The 19,424-nt window shown below is 42.8% G+C and overlaps 1 protein-coding gene and 1 pseudogene across 1 annotated transcript in view; one reads left to right on the top strand and one right to left on the bottom strand.

Annotated features, from left to right (window-relative positions):
* SPG11 (SPG11 vesicle trafficking associated, spatacsin) overlaps positions 1 to 19,424 on the top strand; it is an 82,333-nt gene that overhangs the window by 18,231 nt on the left and 44,678 nt on the right. Inside the window, exons 9-16 of the mRNA XM_062205817.1 lie at positions 4,124 to 4,279; positions 4,700 to 4,875; positions 7,604 to 7,780; positions 11,465 to 11,536; positions 11,850 to 11,977; positions 12,534 to 12,709; positions 16,099 to 16,312; positions 18,171 to 18,374. Of these exons, the coding sequence (XP_062061801.1) occupies positions 4,124 to 4,279; positions 4,700 to 4,875; positions 7,604 to 7,780; positions 11,465 to 11,536; positions 11,850 to 11,977; positions 12,534 to 12,709; positions 16,099 to 16,312; positions 18,171 to 18,374 (1,303 nt within the window). The remainder of the gene's footprint in view (positions 1 to 4,123; positions 4,280 to 4,699; positions 4,876 to 7,603; positions 7,781 to 11,464; positions 11,537 to 11,849; positions 11,978 to 12,533; positions 12,710 to 16,098; positions 16,313 to 18,170; positions 18,375 to 19,424) is intronic.
* Positions 14,889 to 15,093, bottom strand: LOC133769723 (DNA-directed RNA polymerases I, II, and III subunit RPABC4-like; annotated as a pseudogene).

Below are 19,424 nucleotides of genomic sequence, written 5' to 3'. Positions count from 1 at the left end.
GTAAGGAAGAGATGATCTTTGAGATTAAAGAGTTTTATATAAGAGAGTAAAATCCATTTGGAAAATTGCCAATTCTTGCAACTGTCTGAGATGTGTATTGACAAGTATGGCTTTCTGAGTTATGGATTGGCATTTGTTACGAGAATTTTTCACCTTGATTCTTCTGCTTTTATTGCAGTATTACCGACACTTCAAGATTTTGACTATGCTTTAAAAAAAAAAAAAAGATTTACCTATTTATTTGAAAGTTAGAGGGAGAGACAGAAAGAGCGAGCTCTTCATTTTGCTGATTCATTCCCCAGATGGCTGCAATGGCCAGGGCTGGGCCAAGCCGAAGCCAGGAGCCAGAAACTTCATCTGGGTCTTCCACATAGAAGGCAAGGGCACAAACACTTGGGCTGAATTCCACCACTTTTCCCGAGCAGGGAGCTGGGTTGGAAGTGGAGCAGCCAAGATATGAACTGGTACCCATGTGGGATGCCAGTGTCGCAGGTGGCAGCTTTACGTGCTACACCACAATGCCAGCACCTTAGGTTTCCTTTTTGTCAAATGGGAAAATTGACTTTTATGTTTCAACCAGGTATGTTGGTTACCCTCTCCTTAGAAGAATAGGGTAATAAAAGGTTTTCCTCATACATAGTTTGTTTACTTGATAATATATTATGGGCATCTTTCTTGTTAATAATATCTATTATTTTGGTTGCATAGAAATTTTGCTTTATAGACTGTATCATAATTTACATAGCTGAGCTCTAGGTAGATATCTAGATTGATTGCACTTTTTTTTTAACTTTTATTTAATAAATATAAATTTCCAAAGTATAGCTTATGGATTACAGTGGCTTTTTCCCCCCATAACTTCCCTCCCGCCTGCAACTCTCCCATCTCCCGCTCTCTCCCCCATTCCATTCACATCAAGGTTCATTTTCAATTATCTTTATATACAGAAGATCAATTTAGTATACATTAAGTAAAGATTTCAACAGTTTGCACCCACATAGAAACACAAAATGTAAAGTACTGTTTGAGTACTAGTTACAGCATTAATTCACATTGTACAACACATTAAGGACAGAGATCCTACATGGGGAGTAAGTGCACAGTGACTCCTCTTGTTGACTTAACAAATTGACACTCCTGTTTATGGCGTCAGTAATCACCCTAGGCTCTTGTCATGAGTTGCCAAGGCTATGGAAGCCTTTTGAGTTTGCCTACTCCGATCTTTAGATAAGGTCATAGTCAAGGTGGAAGTTCTCTCCTCCCTTCAGAGAAAGATACCTCCTTCTTTGATGGCCCATTCTTTCCACTGGGATCTCACTCACAGAGATCTTTCATTTAGGTCTTGGTTTTTTTTTTTTTTTCTTTTTTTGCCAGAGTCTCTTTCTTGGCTTTTCATGCCTGAAATACTCTCATGGGCTCTTCAGCCAGATCCGAATGCCTTAAGGGCTGATTCTGAGGCCAGAGTTGATTGCACTTTTTAACTATTAGTAAAGTGTTCTAAATTTTCTGTGTGTGGGTATGTGTGTATGTGATCACACATATGTATAATTGTTTACTTGAGATAAATTCTAGATATGAAATTTTCAGGTCTAAGTATATGCAATTTACATTATTTTTTAAAAAGTTTATTTATTGGAAGGCAGATTGACAGGGAGAAAGAACTTCTGTCCATTGGTTCACTCCCCAGATGCATTCAATAGCTGAGACTGGGATAGGCCGAAGCCTAGAACTAACATGTTGGTCTCCCACATGCATGGCAGAGACTCAAATACTTGGGCCATCATCTACTATCTCCCATGTACATTAGCAGGAAGCTGGATTGGAAGTGGAAGCAGGACTCAATCTCAGGCACTCTGATGTGAGACATGGGCATCCCAAGCAGCAGTTTAACCCGCTGTACCACAGTGTCTGTCCCCACATCATTATACTAACCCTTGATAAATTGTCCACCGAGAATGTTTTGTCAGCTTGTACTCTAGTTATATGGAGAAAATGAAATTTGTTCTTTTTCATCCATGATAGTTCTCACTGAGAATATCAATTAGAAATTTTTAAAATATATTTTTTAAAGATTTATTTTATTTATTTGAAAGAGTTAGAGGGAGAAATGGAGAGCTTCCATCTGTTGGTTCACTCTCCGAAAGGCTGCAACATCTGGGGCTGGGCCAGGCTAAACATAGGAGCCAGGAGCTTCTTCTGGGTCTCCCAAATGGGTGCAGGGGCCCAGGCACTTGAGCCATCTTCCACTGTTTTGCCAAATGCATTAGCAGGGAGCTAGATCAGAATTGGAGCAACCGGGACTCAAACTGGCCTCAATATGCAATGCCTGTGCTGCAGACAACGGCTTAACCCATTGTACCACAGCCCTGGCCCCTAGAAATTTTCTTTTCAAATTTTTCTTGGGACCCACATAGTGGTATAGAGGGTTAAGTCATTCTCTTGCATACCAGCATCCCATATGGATGCCAGTTGGAGTCCTGGCTGCTCCACTTCTGATCCAGCTCCCTGCTAATGTGCCTGGGAAAGCAGCAGACAGTCCAAGTACTTGGACCAGGCTCCTGGTTTTGACCTGGCCTAGCCCTTTGGAGAGTGAACCAGTAGATAAAAGATCAATTTTTCCCTTTCTCTGTTACTCTGCCTTTCAAATAAATAAATTTTTTTTTTTGACAGGCAGAGTGGACAGTGAGAGAGAGAGAATGACAGAGAGAAAGGTCTTCGTTTTTGCCGTTGGTTCACCTTCCAATGGCTGCTGCGGCCGGCGCATCTCGCTGATCCAAAGCCAGGAGCCAGGTGCTTCTCCTGGTCTCCCATGGGGTGCAGGGCCCAAGGACTTGGGTCATCCTCCACTGCCTTCCCAGGCCATAGCAGAGAGCTGGTCTGGAAGATGGGCAACCGGGATAGAATCCGGCGCCCCAACCGGGACTAGAACCCGGTGTGCCGGCGCCACAAGGCGGAGGATTAGCCTGTTAAGCCACAGCGCCAGCCTCAAATAAATAAATCTTTAAAAAACATTGTTTTGATTGTAGAGTTTGGTCTCCCTACTCTTGAATTGCTGGCTATTTTAATGCTCCAGATTTTTTTTTTAATCTGGTTCATTTTATAGGAAAAGATCTGGTTTGTGTATTGGATGGGTAATTACATGTTCATTTTTTTGCTTCTGTTTGTGGTCAATAATTCCTCCCCTCCATTCTTAACTGTGCTGCTCCGCTCTAAAAGGTAAAGATGGGTCTGGAATAAGAAGCATGAGAATAACTCTACCTCTTGAGAGAAATTCATGTTTCCAATAATTCTCACACAAGAGCCATCATAAAGGTAGATCACATGTTGGGATAAACAGGAATCGCTTCATTTGGTCTTTTAGTAATCAACAGGATTCAGGAGTCCACGCTTCTTATTTTTCGTTGCATGTGTAAGAGAATGGCTTTGGAATTACACAGACTTAAATTTGGGGTATGCAACTTACTTTCCAAGTTAGCTTTGGCAAATTATCTTCTGTGAACCTCGGTTTTCTCATCTATGGAAAGGGAAAATAGCACTTAACTCTGATTGTTAAAGGAAAAATATGGTAGCATTTATAAAATACCAAGTATTATACTGAAAATATAGGTAGTCAGCAAAATTATAATTATAGTTGCAGGAATAGTAACTTCTAATAATTAGAAACATTGGATTTTGTAAGTAAAAAGACTTCATTAAAGTTTTATGAGCTTTCTGAAAATAAAAAAATGGTCCTTGTTTTATGTTTAAAAATACCAGAGGTGGATGTTTGGTGCAGCAGTTAAGGTGCCTCTTGAGACCTCTGGCATTCCATATCCAAGTGCCTGGTTTGAGTCCTAACTCCTCCACTTGCAGTCCAGCTTTCCACTTATGCACACCCTGCTGGTGATGGCTCAAGTACTTGAGTTCCTACCACCCACATGGGAGATCGAGATTGAATCTGAGATCCTGGCTTTGATCTGGCCCCACTCTGGTCATTAGGAGCATTTGGGGAAAGAAGCAGCAGATGAAAGGTGTGTGTGTGTGAAGTGAAAATAATTTTTTAAAACTGCACATACTTTTGATTGGGTTAATTTTATTGGGAATATGGTGATGTTCTCTATTATTTTCTTTGCTTCTTTCTCAGATGTGGAAGACCTGACACCAGCATTGGATTTACTTTGCTCAGCAATTAGAGAAAGTGATTCTGAAGCCCAAAGCAAACATTTTTCAGAACAATTGCTTAATCTCACACTGTCTTTCCTTAACAAACAAATCAAGGAGCTTTTTGTTCATGGTGCAGGTAAGGATACCAGTAATGAAGGAGGCAGCCGTATCATTCCTGTTACAGGACGGAGGTTTATAGTTGCAGGAAGTAGCAGAAACCGGTGGAATGTCATTTGCTGAAGATGGATCAAGTCAGTGTGTAAATGAGTGAAATGGGTTTTGGTACTGGGAAGGTTAGCAGAAAGACCCAGGACAAATCGTTAATGAAGAATTCAAAAAGGGTTATATTAAAACGCAGAGCTGCTTGAAAATAGGAAAAATCTTAAATGTACTGTTAGAAATCTGAAAACACTGAGTTTGAATTTTGCAGTCTCCAGATTGCTCTGTAATTATAACTCGCCCGTGGTATGTCATTAATATCCCCCCTCCCTTGGTCTCTTTCTGTCTCTGTACCCATATAATATGCATATGAATTACACATTGATATCTTCCTCAGAGCTAGATGAACACTTACAGAAAGGAGTGAACATTTTGACCAGCTACATCAATGAACTTCGAACCTTCATGATAAAGTTTCCTTGGAAGCTAACTGAGGCTGAAGATGAATATGATGTAAATGATGATCTCCCCAAAATAAAGGAAAGTGATGTATGGGAGAGGATCAGCTTTGAGGTAAATATAAATATTATCACTTCTTTCATTTGCCACATTATGAGAACCTCAGAAAACAATAGAAAGAAAATTTAGAATCTATTCACTTGTGACTCAGTTTTTGGCAAGGGTTTTGGGTTTTACAGGTTTTGGAATCTCTGGACATGACTTCGAATTTGTGTCTACAAGCCCTTTTCGTTTAATTCAGAGCAAAGAGGCTCCCTCTTAATGCTGGGTCTGACCACTGGCATCAGTAACAAACGTCTAATCCTGAGACTGAAGTGGCTGCCATTCCTTTAGTAATACTCCTGCAGTGGTGAGGACCTGGCACTTTGAACTCCGGTGTTCCGTCTGACCTCCCAATAAACTGAATTGCTGCTGATTAGATCTTAGGAAATTTTTACCATATGACATTATTACTTGGAGATACACTCAGTTTACTTTCTATCCAAAATTGTAGTTTAAACATTTTTGCCAGTTGAAGTTTTGTAGTAGAAGTTGATGCAACCAAGATGTGCTGGCTTCAGTTTGATTTAGAAGGGACTAGAAGAATGCCTTCACACACGTGGAGAGCGATGGTATTGGAAAGGTAAACGCCAAAATAACTTAACACAGATCATCAGAATCAATGGAGAGTCAAGGTAGCAATGTTGAAATGCTGCCCGGTTCTCAGGACCACTGTTCTTGGGTGGAGGACATGAAGTACCTGCTTTGATTGTCCTTACTCTGTCTCATAATCATTCTGTGACTAAACATCGGTTTTCCTTCTGTTTCGGCTGCTTGTTTTCTGCCTCCTTCACAGATGTCTCTACCTGTTTTCCCTCTTTTAATACCCAAAGCTCTATCAATGATCTGTGTTCTTTCCCTAGAAACAATGATTTCTAACTTGCTACAGAAGGTTACTGATCACTTGGGTGAAATGTGTCACTAACTACATGTGTGGGAATGTGTGTGTATGTGTGTGTGTTTGCACACATTTTCACAATTTTGCTCGTGACTTCCTGGGTTTTCAGACCACTTTGAAGCCCCATTTAAGAATGCTTCCTGGCCGGCGCCACGGCTCACTTGGCTAATCCTCCGCCTGCAGTGCTAGCACCCCGGGTTCTAGTCCTGGTTGGGGTGCCAGGTACTAGTTCCGGTTGCTCCTCTTCCAGTCCAGCTCTCTGCTGTGGCCTGGGAAGGCAGTGGAGGATGGCCCAAGTGGTTGGGCCTCTGCACCCGCATGGAGACCAGGAGGAAGCACCTGGCTCCTGGCTTCAGATCGGTGCAACACGCCGGCCGTAGCAGCCATTTGGGGGGTGAACCAACGGAAGGAAGACCTTTCTCTCTGTCTTTCTCACTGTCTAAATCTGCCTGTCAAAAAAAAAATGCTTTCTTTTTGTTCTCTCTGGGGTTTGGATCTTGGTTTTTTTCTCATTAGGTTATTGTAATAATTATCTAATACCTCACTATCTAGAGCTCGAATCACTCTCAGTCCAGTCTCCACACTGCTCCATGAGTCTTCTGGCTAACATACGTATGTGAGTTATCACCTCTTACATTTAGGGGCTTTCAGTGACTCCACTGAAATTTCAGGATGCTGTTTACCTCACACACACACACACACACACACAGCCCTGCATGGTGGAACCTTGGCTTTTCTTGCAAATTTCATCCACGAGCCAGGTTTTTCTCCAGATATGTGAGTAATTTGGAATTCCTTGCCATTTCTTTCCTTTGCACACATGATGCTGCTTCTTTGGGGAGCACTTGTCCTCTTCTCAGTATACATTTGGAATACTTTCTAATCTTAAGATTTGTCTCTTGTCGCCCTCTTATGTAGGTGCTTTTCTTCTGGTCCCTCCTCCTCTAGTACCCTACATCCTGTATCACAGCCCTTACATACAGTACTATAATCAGCACTTTGTGTAGCTCCCACTAGACTGAATTCTAGGAAAACAGGGTTTGTTAGTCAACCTTGTATCCTCTGTGCCTAGTCTCAAATCTAATTGTAGATTTTGAATAATAAAAGTCCTGTAGGAGTGGGCATTTGGCACAGCAGTTAAGGTGTTGCTTGGGATGCCTGTATCCCATATTGGAGTGCCTGGGTTCAAGTCCCACTTCCACTTTGGTCCAGCTTTCTTCTGATGTGCACCCTGGGAGGCAGCAGGTGCTGGCTCAGGTGATTTGGTCCCATGTAGAAGACCCAGATTCAGTTCTGAGCTCCTGATTTAGTCCTGGCCCAGGCATGGCTATTGCAGGCATTTGGGAAGTGAACCAGCAGATGGAAGATCTGTCAGTCTCTTCTATTTCTCTGCCTTTCAAATAATTTGAAAATAAGTAAATAGTTAGAATTTTGTAAAGTTCCTAAGTACATGCTTAATAAATGTGTAATATCTACGTTAATAATCATAACAAAAAGGAACTTAAAAATGTTGGGACCAGTCTTGGAAACAGTAGGTTAAATGACTGCCTGTGATGCCAGCATCCCCTATGGGCACTGGTTTGAGTCTCAGCTGTTCTGTGTCTAGTCCAGCACAGTGCTAAGGTGCCTGGGAAAGCAGCAGAAGATGGCCCAAGTCCTTGGGCTTGTGCACTCATGTGGGAGATCCAGATGGAGTTCCAGGCTCCTGGCTTTGGCCTGGCCCAGCCCTGGCTGTCATGGACATTTGGGGAATGAACTAGTAGAGGACTTCTCTCTTTGTCTCTCTCTCTAACTCTGCCTTCAATAAATAAATTTTTTAAAAATATATTTTCTTCCTTTTTCTAGGAAGTCATTGCCGATGCCATTTTAAACAACAAAATACCAGAGGCACAAATCTTCTTCAGGATTAATGGTCATTCTGCTCAAAGACTCGAGGAGCTGATTAGAATAGGCCTCGACTTGGTTTTTGACAATTTAAAAAAGAAAAATATAAAGGAAGCCTCTGAACTTTTGAAGAATATGGTGAGTGGTATAAACAATTGGTCATTTTAAAATTCTTAATGTAAGAGAATATGTATTTAGGGTGGCGCTGTGGCTCAGTGGGTTAAAGCCCCATATGGCCACCAGTTCGAGTCCCAGCTGTTCCTCTTCCAATCCAGCTCCTGGCTGATGGCCTGGGAAAGCATTAGAAGATGATCCAAGTACTTGGGCCGCTGCACCCGAGTGGGAGACCTGGAGGAAGCTCTGGCTCCTGGCTCGCTCGCTCTCAAGAATATGCATTTAATATAATTTCTTGTTAGTATAAAAAAATCGATTTGTATTCAGAGTTGTATCATACTAGGAAATTTATGCAGTCTTTGCTGGGAAGTAATGACATTAATAATATGTTGCTTGGGGGCTGGTGCTGTGGTGTAACAGGTAAAGCTGCAGCCTGCAGTGCCTATATCCCATATGGGTGCCAGTTCGAGACCTGGCTGCTTTACTTCCGATCCAGCTCTCTGCTATGGCGTGGGAAAGCAGTAGAAGATGTCCCAAGTCTTTGAGCCCCTACACCTGCACGGGAGATCCAGAGGAAGCTCCTGGCTTCAGATTGGCTCAGCTTGGGCTGTTGCGCCGTTCAGGGAGTGAACCAGCAGATAGAAGATTCTCTCTCTCTCTCTCTCTCTCTCTCTCTCTCTGCCTCTCTCTAACTCTGACTTTCAAACAAATAAAAAATCTTTATAAAAATAATGTTACTCGGGGCTGGTGTTGTGGTTCAGCAGGTAAAACTACCACCTGAAACTTGGCATATCTCATATTGGAGTGCCATTTTGAGTCCCGGCTGTTCCACTTCCTATCCAGCTTCCTAATGATGTGCCTGGGAAAGCAGCAAAAGATGGTATAAGTACGTGGGTCCCTGCCACCCATGTAGGAGACTTGAATGGAGTTCTGGGCTCTTGGCTTTGGTCTGGACCAGCCCTGGCCATTGTAGCCAATTAGACGTGAAACAGCAGATGGAAGATCACTTACTCTCTCTGTTCCCCTCCTCTCAGTCGCTTTGCCTTTCAAATAAGTAAATAAGTAAATCTTTTAAATAAATAGATAAACTGTTCCTTGGTACTAAGAACTTCCTCAGAGAATGTTTTCCTCCAGCTTTGTTGAGGTATGACTGACAGCTACAAATCATGTATATTTAAGGTGTTTTGATATATATGTACATTGTGAAAAGATTGCCAGAATCAAACTAACATATCTACCATCTCACTAATTGTGCACATTTATGCATATATGCATGTTGAGAACACTGGATCTACTTTCTTTGGAAATGATGTAACACATATGTAATAAATATAGTATTAACTATATATATAATATGGTATTTTTTTAAAGATTGTGTTTGTTTATTTGAGAGGTAGGGTTACAGACAGAGAGAGGGAAAGACAAAGAGAAAGGTCTCCCATCCTCTGGTTCACTCCCCAAATGGCCAAAACGACCGGAGCTGAGCCTATCTAGAACCAGGAGTTTCTTCTAGGTCTCCCACTTGGATGCAGGGGCCCAAGCATTTGGGCCATCTTCTACTGCTTTTCCAGGCCTTCGCAGCAAGCTGAATCGAAATAGAAGCAGCTGATATTCGAACCAGCACCCATGTGGGATGTCGGCGCCACAGGCGGAGGATTAACCTACTACGCCACAGCTCCTACCCCATAATACAGTATTTTTTTTAAAGATTTATTTATTTGTTTGAAATTCAGAATTACACAGAAAGAGGAGAGGCAGAAAGACGGGAAGATCTTCCATCCGCTGGTTCACTCCCCAGTTGACATCAACAGCTAGAGCTGTGACAATTCAAAGCCAGCAGCCAGGAGCTTCTTCCAGGTCTCCCAAGTGGGTGCTGGGGCCCAAGGACTTGGGTCATCTTCTACTGCTTTCCCAGGCCATATCAGAGAGCTGGATGGGAAGTGGAGCAGCCAGGTCTCAAACCAGTGCCCATGTGGGATGGTGACACTGCAGGCGGCAACTTAACCTGCTATGATACAGTGCTGGCCCCCATAATGTAGTATTAACTATAAATAATGATGTATAATATATATAATACGGTGTTAACTGTAGTCACCTACTGTACTCAAGTCCCCAGAACTTACATCTGGAAGTTTGTATCTTTTAATCAATATTTCCTTCATTCCTTTTGTGCCTAGTCCCTGGTAACTACCATTCTGCTGTGTTACTTTGAGTTAAAAATAATTATTTTTAAGATGAGATCAATGTAGTATTTGTCCTGTATGTCTGGCTTATTTCACTTATGTGTAATGTCCTCTGGGTTCATCCATGTTGTTGCAAATGGCAAGATTTCCATCTCCTATAAGATTGAATAATAGTCCATTTTCTATTCATACCACACTTTGATTATCCATTCATGTTGGGTATTTAGGTTATTTCCATGTCTCTTGAGCAGATTTTTAAGCGAAGTTTCTATCACCTGCCCTCTGTTAGATCTAGCACTCTGCTGGAGATACTGTTTTTCACAGAAAATGTCGTACATGTCAAAGCATGCCAAGACCTCTTATTTGTATAAGCAATACCTTATATCTCTATATGAACTTTATTGTGGATTATGCCTTTGCTAGTGCTTCATGTCCAGTGGTTTTGCCTCATTTTTTTTTTTTTTTGACAGGCAGAGTGGACAGTGAGCGAGAGAGACAGAGAGAAAGGTCTTCCTTTGCCGTTGGTTCACCCTCCAATGGCCGCCACGGCTGGCGCGCTGCGGCCCGCGCACCGCGCTGATCCGATGGCAGGAACCAGGTGCTTCTCCTGGTCTCCCATGGGGTGCAGGGCCCAAGCACTTGGGCCATCCTCCACTGCACTCCCTGGCCATAGCAGAGAGCTGGCCTGGAAGAGGGGCAACCGGGACAGAATTCGGTGCCCCGACCGGGACTAGAACCCGGTGTGCCGGCGCCGCAAGGCGGAGGATTAGCCTATTGAGCCACGGCGCCGGCCGGTTTTGCCTCATTTAAAAAGGAGAAGTCACTGGGGCCAGTGCTGTGGCTCACTTGGTTAATCCTCCACCTGCAGCACCGGTATCCCATATGGGCGCTGGGCTCTAGTCCTGATTGCTCCTCTTCCAGTACAGCTCTCTGCTGTGGCCCGGGAAGGCAGTGGAGGATGGCCCAAGTGCTTGGGCCCCTGCACCTGCGTGGGAGACCAGGAAGAAGCACCTGGCTCCTGGCTTCGGATCAGCATAGTTCCAGCCATTGCAGCCATTTGAGGGTTGAACCAACGGAAGGAAGATCTTTCTCTCTGTCTCTCTCTCACTTTCTATCCGTCAAATTAAAAAAAAAAAAAAAAGTCATAGAAGTAGGACTCTCCTGAAATAAGCTAAAACTTGGCCCTCATTCGTGGTTGGGATCTTGCACACGGTAAGTTCTGGAAGAGGAGAGGACTAAAACCATGTTAAGGGATTACTATTAATGTTGACCATTGTTTTCAAATGAATCATTTTAGCAGAATGCTATTGTTTTGGTCGTGTGGTAGCCTCATGTTAATATAAATTGTTCTGGGGGCTGCCTTTGCTCTGGCAAAATGCTCAAGGACTTTAGAGATAGTAAACATGTGATGTTGAAAGATGCATATTTATTAGAGCAGAAAGGCTGTGGAATTCTAACAGGATATATGCCTATAATAGAGTACTTCTGTATCTAACATACATTTGTTTTCCTGTGTTTGTTATAGGGCTTTGATGTAAAAGATCAGTTGCTCAAGATATGCTTCTGTACAACTGATAAAAATGTACGGGACTTTCTGGTAGGTAAAGGAGATGCTGCATAGTTTACATTTTCTAGAAAGCTTCGGTGAAAAACATGGGAAAAAACACCTTTGATGAAGAACTTCAAAATACAAATCTATTTTAATATTCAACTAAATCTAATGAATACATAAAAGTGTGACAACTCCTTTTTAAATGGTTTTTTTGTATTTGTGGCAAAGTAAATTTTTTGTGAATATTAACTGAAAAATACAAAATACAATTCATAAATGGCGTTTAATCTCATGACATCTGTTTTGGAAATGTGCTTGATTTTTATGAGGTCACTGACTGGATTACTTTTTATTCAAGGTTGAGATTTTAAAAGAAAAAAATTATTTTTCTGATAAAGAAAAAAGAACTGTAGACTTCATGCATCAAGTTGAAAAGTCTTACTCGGGACATTCCCCAGAAAATACACAGATCCACTCCTTCCCCAGGTAGTCTCTCTCTCTCTCTCTTTTTTTTTAAGTTAATTTATTTGAAAGACAGAGTTAGAGAGGTAGAGAGGTCTTCCATCACTGGTTCACTCTCCAGATGGCCACAATGGCCAGAGCCAGGAGCCAAGTCTCCCATCCGGGTGCAGGAGCCCAAGGACTTGGGCCATCTTCCACTACTTTCCCAGGCCATAGCAGAGAGCTGGATCGGAAGTGGGACTAGAACCAATGCCCATATGGGATGCCGGCACTTCAGGCCAGGGCTTTAACCCACTGTGCCGCAGTGCCAGCCCCCCCAGATAGTCTCATTAACACCCTTTAGATACTGTTGGCAGAGTATCATAGATGGGGTTTGATTTGGGTATATTAAATGTGGGCACGTTTCTCATGTGTAACTGAGCCTGCCTTCTCCATGAAGGCAAAGCTTGTGTGGTATAGAAAGGATTTAGGGATTTCCTGTCATTTCAGCTTTTGCGTAATCAGAATTATGTATTCACCCAAAGAGTAGAAGTTCTTGAGCAGATATAAACTTTTTTTTTTTAATGTCACTGTTTCTTAGGTATTGGATCAAGGAACATGATTTTTTCAAGCACAAATCTGTTTTGGACTCCTTCCTGAAATATGATCATATAGATGAATTTAACAAACAGGACCATAGAATTGCACTAAGTTGGGCACAGTGGTGGGATCAGCTGACACAAGAATCCATTCTTCTTCCTAGGATAAGTCCAGAAGGCAAGTATAAGATAACTGAAACATGAGCATGCTGAATGAGGGTTCATTTAGGTGTTGGTATTTGAATGTTTTGTTGTCTGCATTTTACAGTTCTTTTTGGAGGAAAAATAGTTTAAAATATAAATCATCCCATTAAGACCTCACTTATCTTAAAGATTTTATGAGGAATCTTTTTTCAAGATTCTTTTTTTACTTATTTGAAAGGTAGGGTTACAGAGAGAGAGTGGGAGAGAGAGAGGTTTTTCATCCCTTGGCTCACTCCCCAAATGGCCGCAATGGCTAGAGCTGGGCCAGGCCAAAGGCAGGAAACAGGAGCTTCGTGTAAGTCTCCCATGTGGATGCACGGGCCCAAACACTTGGGCCATCTTCTGCTGCTTTCCCAGGTGCATTAGCAAGGAGCTGATTGGAAGTGAAGCGCCTGGGTCTAGAACCAGCACCCATGTAGGATGCCAAAGCTACAGGTGGCAGCATAGTCCATTACACCACAACACTGGCCGCACAAAGATTTTATGAGGAATTTATAATGTAATAGTGAAAGAAAAAAGCCACAGTTCAGTAAATTGAGATTTCAAGACTGAGTTTTCATCCAAGCTTCAAAGTGGCATTCTTTATTTTTCTCCTGTTCCTGATGTTTCTTCTTGTATACATTGTGGATCTATGCCTACAGCAGTAAACAGTGGTAGTTCAGAGAATCAGATTCATGTTTACTGTTAGACCTCAAGTTTTTCTATTAAAGGAAAGGAGTGGGCATTAAGCATTGGGATACCCACGCCTCATATTGGAGTGCCTGAGTTTCAGTCCTGGTTCCACTCCCAATTCCAGCTTCCTGCTAAATGTACCTGGGAATCCAGGAGCCAGGAATTCAAGCGAGGTCTCCCATGTAGGTGGGGCTCAACCACTTGAATTACCACCTGCTACCTCCCGGGATTTGCATTAGCAGGAAGATAGTTTAAAGGAGCCACAGCCTAGACCCAAGTTTTGTTTATTTTTTGTTTTTTAAGATTTATTTATTTGAAAGGCAGAGTTATATAGAGAGAAGGACAGAGAGAGAGGTCTTCCATCCTCTGGTTCACTCCCCAAATGGCCACAATGACCTGAGCTGGGCCAGTCTGAATCCAGGAGTCAGGATCATCTTCTAGGTCTCCCATATGGGTGCGGGGGTCCAAGCACTTGGGCCATCTTCCACTGCTTCCCCAGGTGGATTAGCAGTGGAGCTGGGTCAGAAGTGGTGCAGCTAGGACTCGAACCAGCGCCCATATGGGATGCTGGCTCCAAAGGTGTAGGCTTAACATACTGAGCCACAGTAGAGTTTAAGAAAGTATAGTTTAAGAAAGTAATTTGAGCCGGTGCCATGGCTCACTTGGCTAATCTTCTGCCTGCAGTGCCGGCACCCTGGGTTCTAGTCCCGGTTGGGGTGCTGGGTACCAGTCCTGGTTGCTCCTCTCTGCTGTGGCCCGGGTGGGCAGTGGAGGATGGCCCAAGTGCTTGGTTCCCTGCACCCGCATGGGAGACCCGGAGGAAGTACCCGGCTCCTGGCTTCAGATTGGCGCAGTGGCCATTAGGGGAGTGAACCAACGGAAGGAAGACCTTTCACTCTGTGTCTCTCACTGTCTATAACTCTCTCTCTCTGTCTCTCTCACTGTCTAACTCTGCCTGGCAAAAAAAAAAAAAAAAAAAAGAAAAGAAATTTTAGGGGCTGGCACTGTGGTGCAATGGGTTAATGCCCTGGCCTGAAGCGCTGGCATCCCATATGGGCGCCGGTTCTAGTCCTGACTGCTCCTCTTCTGATCCAGCTCTCTGCTGTGGCCTGGGAAAGCAGTAGAAGATGGCCCAAATCCTTGGTCCCTTGCACCCACGTGGGAGACCCAGCAGAAGCTCCTGGCTTTGGATTAGCGCAGCTCCAGCCGTTGTGGCCATCTGGGGGGTGAACCAATGGATGAAAGACCTCTCTCTGTACCTCTCTGTGCAACGCTGTCTTTCAAATAAAATTTTATTTTTAAGTAAAGATTAATTTTAACCTTCATTGTGTGTCAGATTACAAAAACAATAAAATTTTAAGTCATGTAATTGAACAGCTTCTTTATATTCAAAGATAAATATAATACGGTTTTAAAAATGAAATCACATAGTTCAAAAAGATAAGTATATTAAACCAAATTCTATACAACAATGGGAAACATTAACAACAAATCCAAGTACAAATGAAGATGTTCCTTTGAATTTGCGTGTTTCCCTGAGAATCAAAAGCTCCCAGTCTTCATGTCTTGTACATTATTCTGTACCCAGATTCTCTGCATCTGATTGGATCCCTGGGCTTTATTTCATTTTCCACAAATACATATTGGCTGCTGCTTTGGGAGCTGAATGTCTTTATGGGTGTCCATTATTAGGTTGTCCAGGCTACACAGGAACTATTTTTCGTTTTTTAAATTAATTTATTTGAATGCCAGAGTGACACAAAAAGGGAGAGATAAAGAAATCTTCCGTCTTCTGGTTCACTCCCTAAATGTCTGCAACAGCTGGGGCTGGGCCAGGCCAAAGTCAGTAGCCAGGAGCCCAAGTATCATCTACCACCTCCCAGAATGTGTTAGCAAGAACCTGAATTAGAAGCAGATCCCAGGCACTAATATGGGTTGCTGGTATCCCAAGCGGCAGCTTAACACACTTGTCCCTCCTTTTCTTTCCACCAAAAAATGTTTGTTTTCATCCACTTGAAAGGCAGAGCCACAGAGAGATGCAGGACTTTACCCCAGGCACTCCAGTATGGGATGCAGGCATCCTAAGCAGCAGCTAAAGCCACTGCACCACACCATCCTACCCCCAAGTTTCATTTTGTTCCCTTTTTTTTTTTTTTAAGATGTATTTTATTTATTTGAAAGTGTGATGGAGAGGAAGGGAAAGAAAAAGATAATCCATCTGCTGGTTCACTCCCCAGATAGCTGCAATGGCCAGGGCTAGGTCATGCTGAAACCAGCATTCTGGAACTCTATCCACGTCTCCCACCTGGGCTGCAGAGGCTCAAGTAGTTAGGCTGTCATTTGCTGCTTTCCCAGGTGCATTAGCAGGGAGCTGGATCAGAAGTGGAGCAGCAGGGACTTGATATCAGATGCTGGTGTTGCAGGCTGTGGCTTAACTTGGTGTACCATAACACTGCCCTGCACTCGCCCTGCCCCAGTAATGACAAACAGTTAGCTCGTCCCCTGGCTGTAGTATTGTAAAACCAGCAGTACAAAAGAGGAAAATAGTAAAAGAAACAAAGGACCTGAGTAATTGATATATTTTTATAAGTATGTCCAAAATGTTTACTCAGTAGTTAATTCAGTATGAAGTTACATGTCAGTATTTATAACTTCATTGCTGTTTTAAAATGTGTTTTCTTCTTCCTGTAGAATACAAATTATATTCTCCTAAAGCCCTCTGGAGATACCTCACGGCTCGCCATGATTGGTTAAGCATCGTCTCGTGGATTGGAGAATTTCAGACTCAGGATAGTTATGTTCCACATCACCAGAATAAATGGCCCTCCCTGACTATTGATGTCATTGATCAGGATACTTGCTGCAACAGTTACATGAGAAATAGAATTTTAGATACACTGGGCAGGTATTATAATTGTTGAACTACTCTCCAGGGGGAAAAATAACAATAAAAAATAATGGTGTGAAATGTCATAAATCTCGGCCCCTAAATCTTATTTTTTTATTTTTTAAAGATTTATTTATTTATTTGAAAGTCAGAGTTACACAAAGAGGAGAGTCAGAGAGAGAGAGGGGGCTTCCATGCGATGGTTCACTCCCCAGTTGGCCACAACGGCCGAAGCTGTGCCAGTCCGAAGCTAGGAGCCAGGAGCATCTTCTGGGTCTCCCACGTGGGTGCAGGGGCCCAAGGACTTGGGCCATCTTCTACTGCTTTCCCAGGCCATAGCAGAGAGCTGGATGGGAAGTGGAGTCTCATAACGGCACCCATGTGGGATGCCAATGCTTCATGCCAGGGTGTTAACCTGCTGTGCTACAGCGCCGACCCCAGCCCCTAAATTTTATACTGACGTTTTGAAATCTTAAACAGTTAACCTCATGTGGTAGTGAATAGATGTGACTTTTTTTTTTTTTTTTTTTTAAGGTTTATTGGGGCCAGTGCTGTGGAGTAGCAGATAAAGCTATTACCTGCAATGCTGGCACAGCATATGGGCACGTATTCAAGTCCCGACTGTTCCACTTCTGATCCAGCTTACTGCTAATGGTCTGGGGAAAAGCAGTGGAAGATGGAACAGATACTTGAGCCCCACTACCCACGTTGGACATCTGAAAGAGAGTCCTGGCTCCTGGCTTCATCCTGGCCCAGTGCTGGCTGTTGGAACCATCTAGGGAGTGAACCAGTGGATAGAAGATCACTGGCTCTGCCTCTCTCTCTATAACTCATTCAAATAAAATAAATTTTATTTATTTATTTGAGACAGATCTTTTTAAAAAAGATTTACTAGTCGGCACCATGGCTCACTTGGCTAATCCTCCACCTGCAACGGCAGCACCCCGGGTTCTAGTCCCGGTTGCTCCTCTTCCAGTCCAGCTCTCTGCTGTGGCCTGGGAAGGCAGCAGAGGATGGCCCAAGTGCTTGGGCCCTGCACCCGCATGGGAGACCAGGAGAAGCACCTGGCTCCTGGCTTAGGATAGGCGCAGCGCCTGCTGTAGCGGTCGTTAGGGGAGTGAACCAACGGAAGGAAGACCTTTCTGTCTCTGTCTCTGTCTATAACTCTCTCTCTGTCTCTCTCTCTCTCTCTCTAACTCTGCCTGGCAAAAAAAAAAAAAAAAAAAAAAAAAAAAAATTTACTGACTTATTTGAAAGTCAGAGTTACACAGAAAGAGTAAGAGACAGACAGATCTTCCACTTGTTGGTTTACTCCCCAAATGGCCACAAGGAGTTGGGAGATTCTTCAGGATCTCCCATGTGAGTACAGGGACCCAAGCACTTGGGCCACCTTCCACTGCTTCCCCAGGCACATTAGCAGGGAGTTGAATCAGAAGTGGAGCATCTGGGTCTCCAACCCATGCCCTTATGGAGTGGCAGCTTTACCTGCTACGTCACAACTCTGGCCCCTAGGAGATCTTCCATCTGCTGGTTTACTTCCTAGATGGTCACAATGGCCAGAACTGCTGAAGCCAAGGGTCTGGAACACTATCTGGGTCTCCAGCATGTGTGGAAGGGGCCCAGGCACTTGGGCCATCTTACACTGCTTTCCCAGGTGCCTTAGCAGGGAGCTGGATTGGAAGTAGAGCAGCTGGGACTCGAACCAGTGCGCATTTGTGATACCAGCATCATAAACAGTGGCTTAACCAGTTATGCAACAACACCAGCCCTGGATGATTATTTCTCAAGTAATTAAGACTTGAACAGTGTTAAGTTATTTGATTTACTCTGAACCTAGCAACATTTAAATTTGTCATCCTTGAAATTTGCCCAATAGGAATGGGATTTTTCTTACATCTGAAGTGGAAGACTTTGAACTCTTCCTCCTAAGACTGAGCCGTATTGGGGGTGTGATACAAGTTACCCTCCCTGTTCACAACTACATGAGTAAAGAAGGTTGGGATTTCCACTCTCATTTCATTCTGTATTGTTTGGAACATGGTCTGCAGCATCTTCTTTACGTCTATCTTGACTATTACAGGTGAGTACTGAGAACTGATCTCTTCAGCAGGTGTTTATGTTTCTTCTTTGCTTATGTTTAGAGAAATACTAAACTTTCACCTGGAGAATGCTGATGTTTTTGAGGTAGTTTCTCCCACCCCAACACTTGGTACATCTTTGGATTCAATGCCACATTCAATTAAATACTTAAGTGCTTTTGGTAATATTAATTCTGTAACTTCTGACCTTTTAAATAACTTGAGATTAGAATAAAATCAAAGAAGTACTCTATATATAATCTGTAAGATCAGCCTTCAGAATATTATCTATGACCAATGTTAATTGCTGTAGCATCAGGATTAACAGCAGTCAGTGCAAGTAGCTTGTGACACATGGGTGCTTATGATGTGCTTGGTATAGGCAAAGTACTTCATGTACATTTATCTCATTTGCTCTCCACAAAAACTGGGGTGGTCACTGCCGTCTCTGTGCACAGAGAAGGAAGCTAATTAAGCTTTGAGAGAGATCCTTAAAGCACATAGCTAGTCAGTGGGAGAGCTGGATTTAATTCTATTCATGTCGGATCCAGCGCCAACATTTGTGCACTAGTAGAGAACATTTTTATTTTGTGTAGGAAAGACTGTAAGTCTGAACAGAGAATGTATTTCTGGTGTGTATCATTGAAGCTTACACACAGAATTAATTCTCCATAGCTGCTGGCAAGAGAACAATTTTCAGAGCCTTATTTTCAAAGTGCCTATTCTGAGCCTTAACTCCTCAGTACTTGCCTCTTTGTAGTTGTATAAATGTTTTTTAAAAACTCCTAAGTTTGGAAATGCCAAAAATCTTTTGTTGTAAAAGCCAGTGAAATATAAAGTCTCCTAAGGTACAAGGTAGATACAGGATTGGTAACACTTGTCTATGGTGGTTAGCATGTGATGTCTCTAAAATGTTCTTCATTTCCAGATCGAAAGGAATATGTGAAATACAAGAGTCGGCATATTTATATTATACTTCTTTTTTATTACAAGACCCTTTTTTCAATACTAGTTACCACCTGAGCAAACATGAATGTAACTTTCTTATCTTG

This window comes from Lepus europaeus, chromosome 11 (assembly GCF_033115175.1).
Source record: "Lepus europaeus isolate LE1 chromosome 11, mLepTim1.pri, whole genome shotgun sequence".
In the NCBI taxonomy this organism is placed as follows: domain Eukaryota; kingdom Metazoa; phylum Chordata; class Mammalia; order Lagomorpha; family Leporidae; genus Lepus; species Lepus europaeus.
The sequence above is the reverse complement of the archived record's forward strand: the minus strand, read 5'-3'. Positions and strand labels throughout refer to the sequence as shown.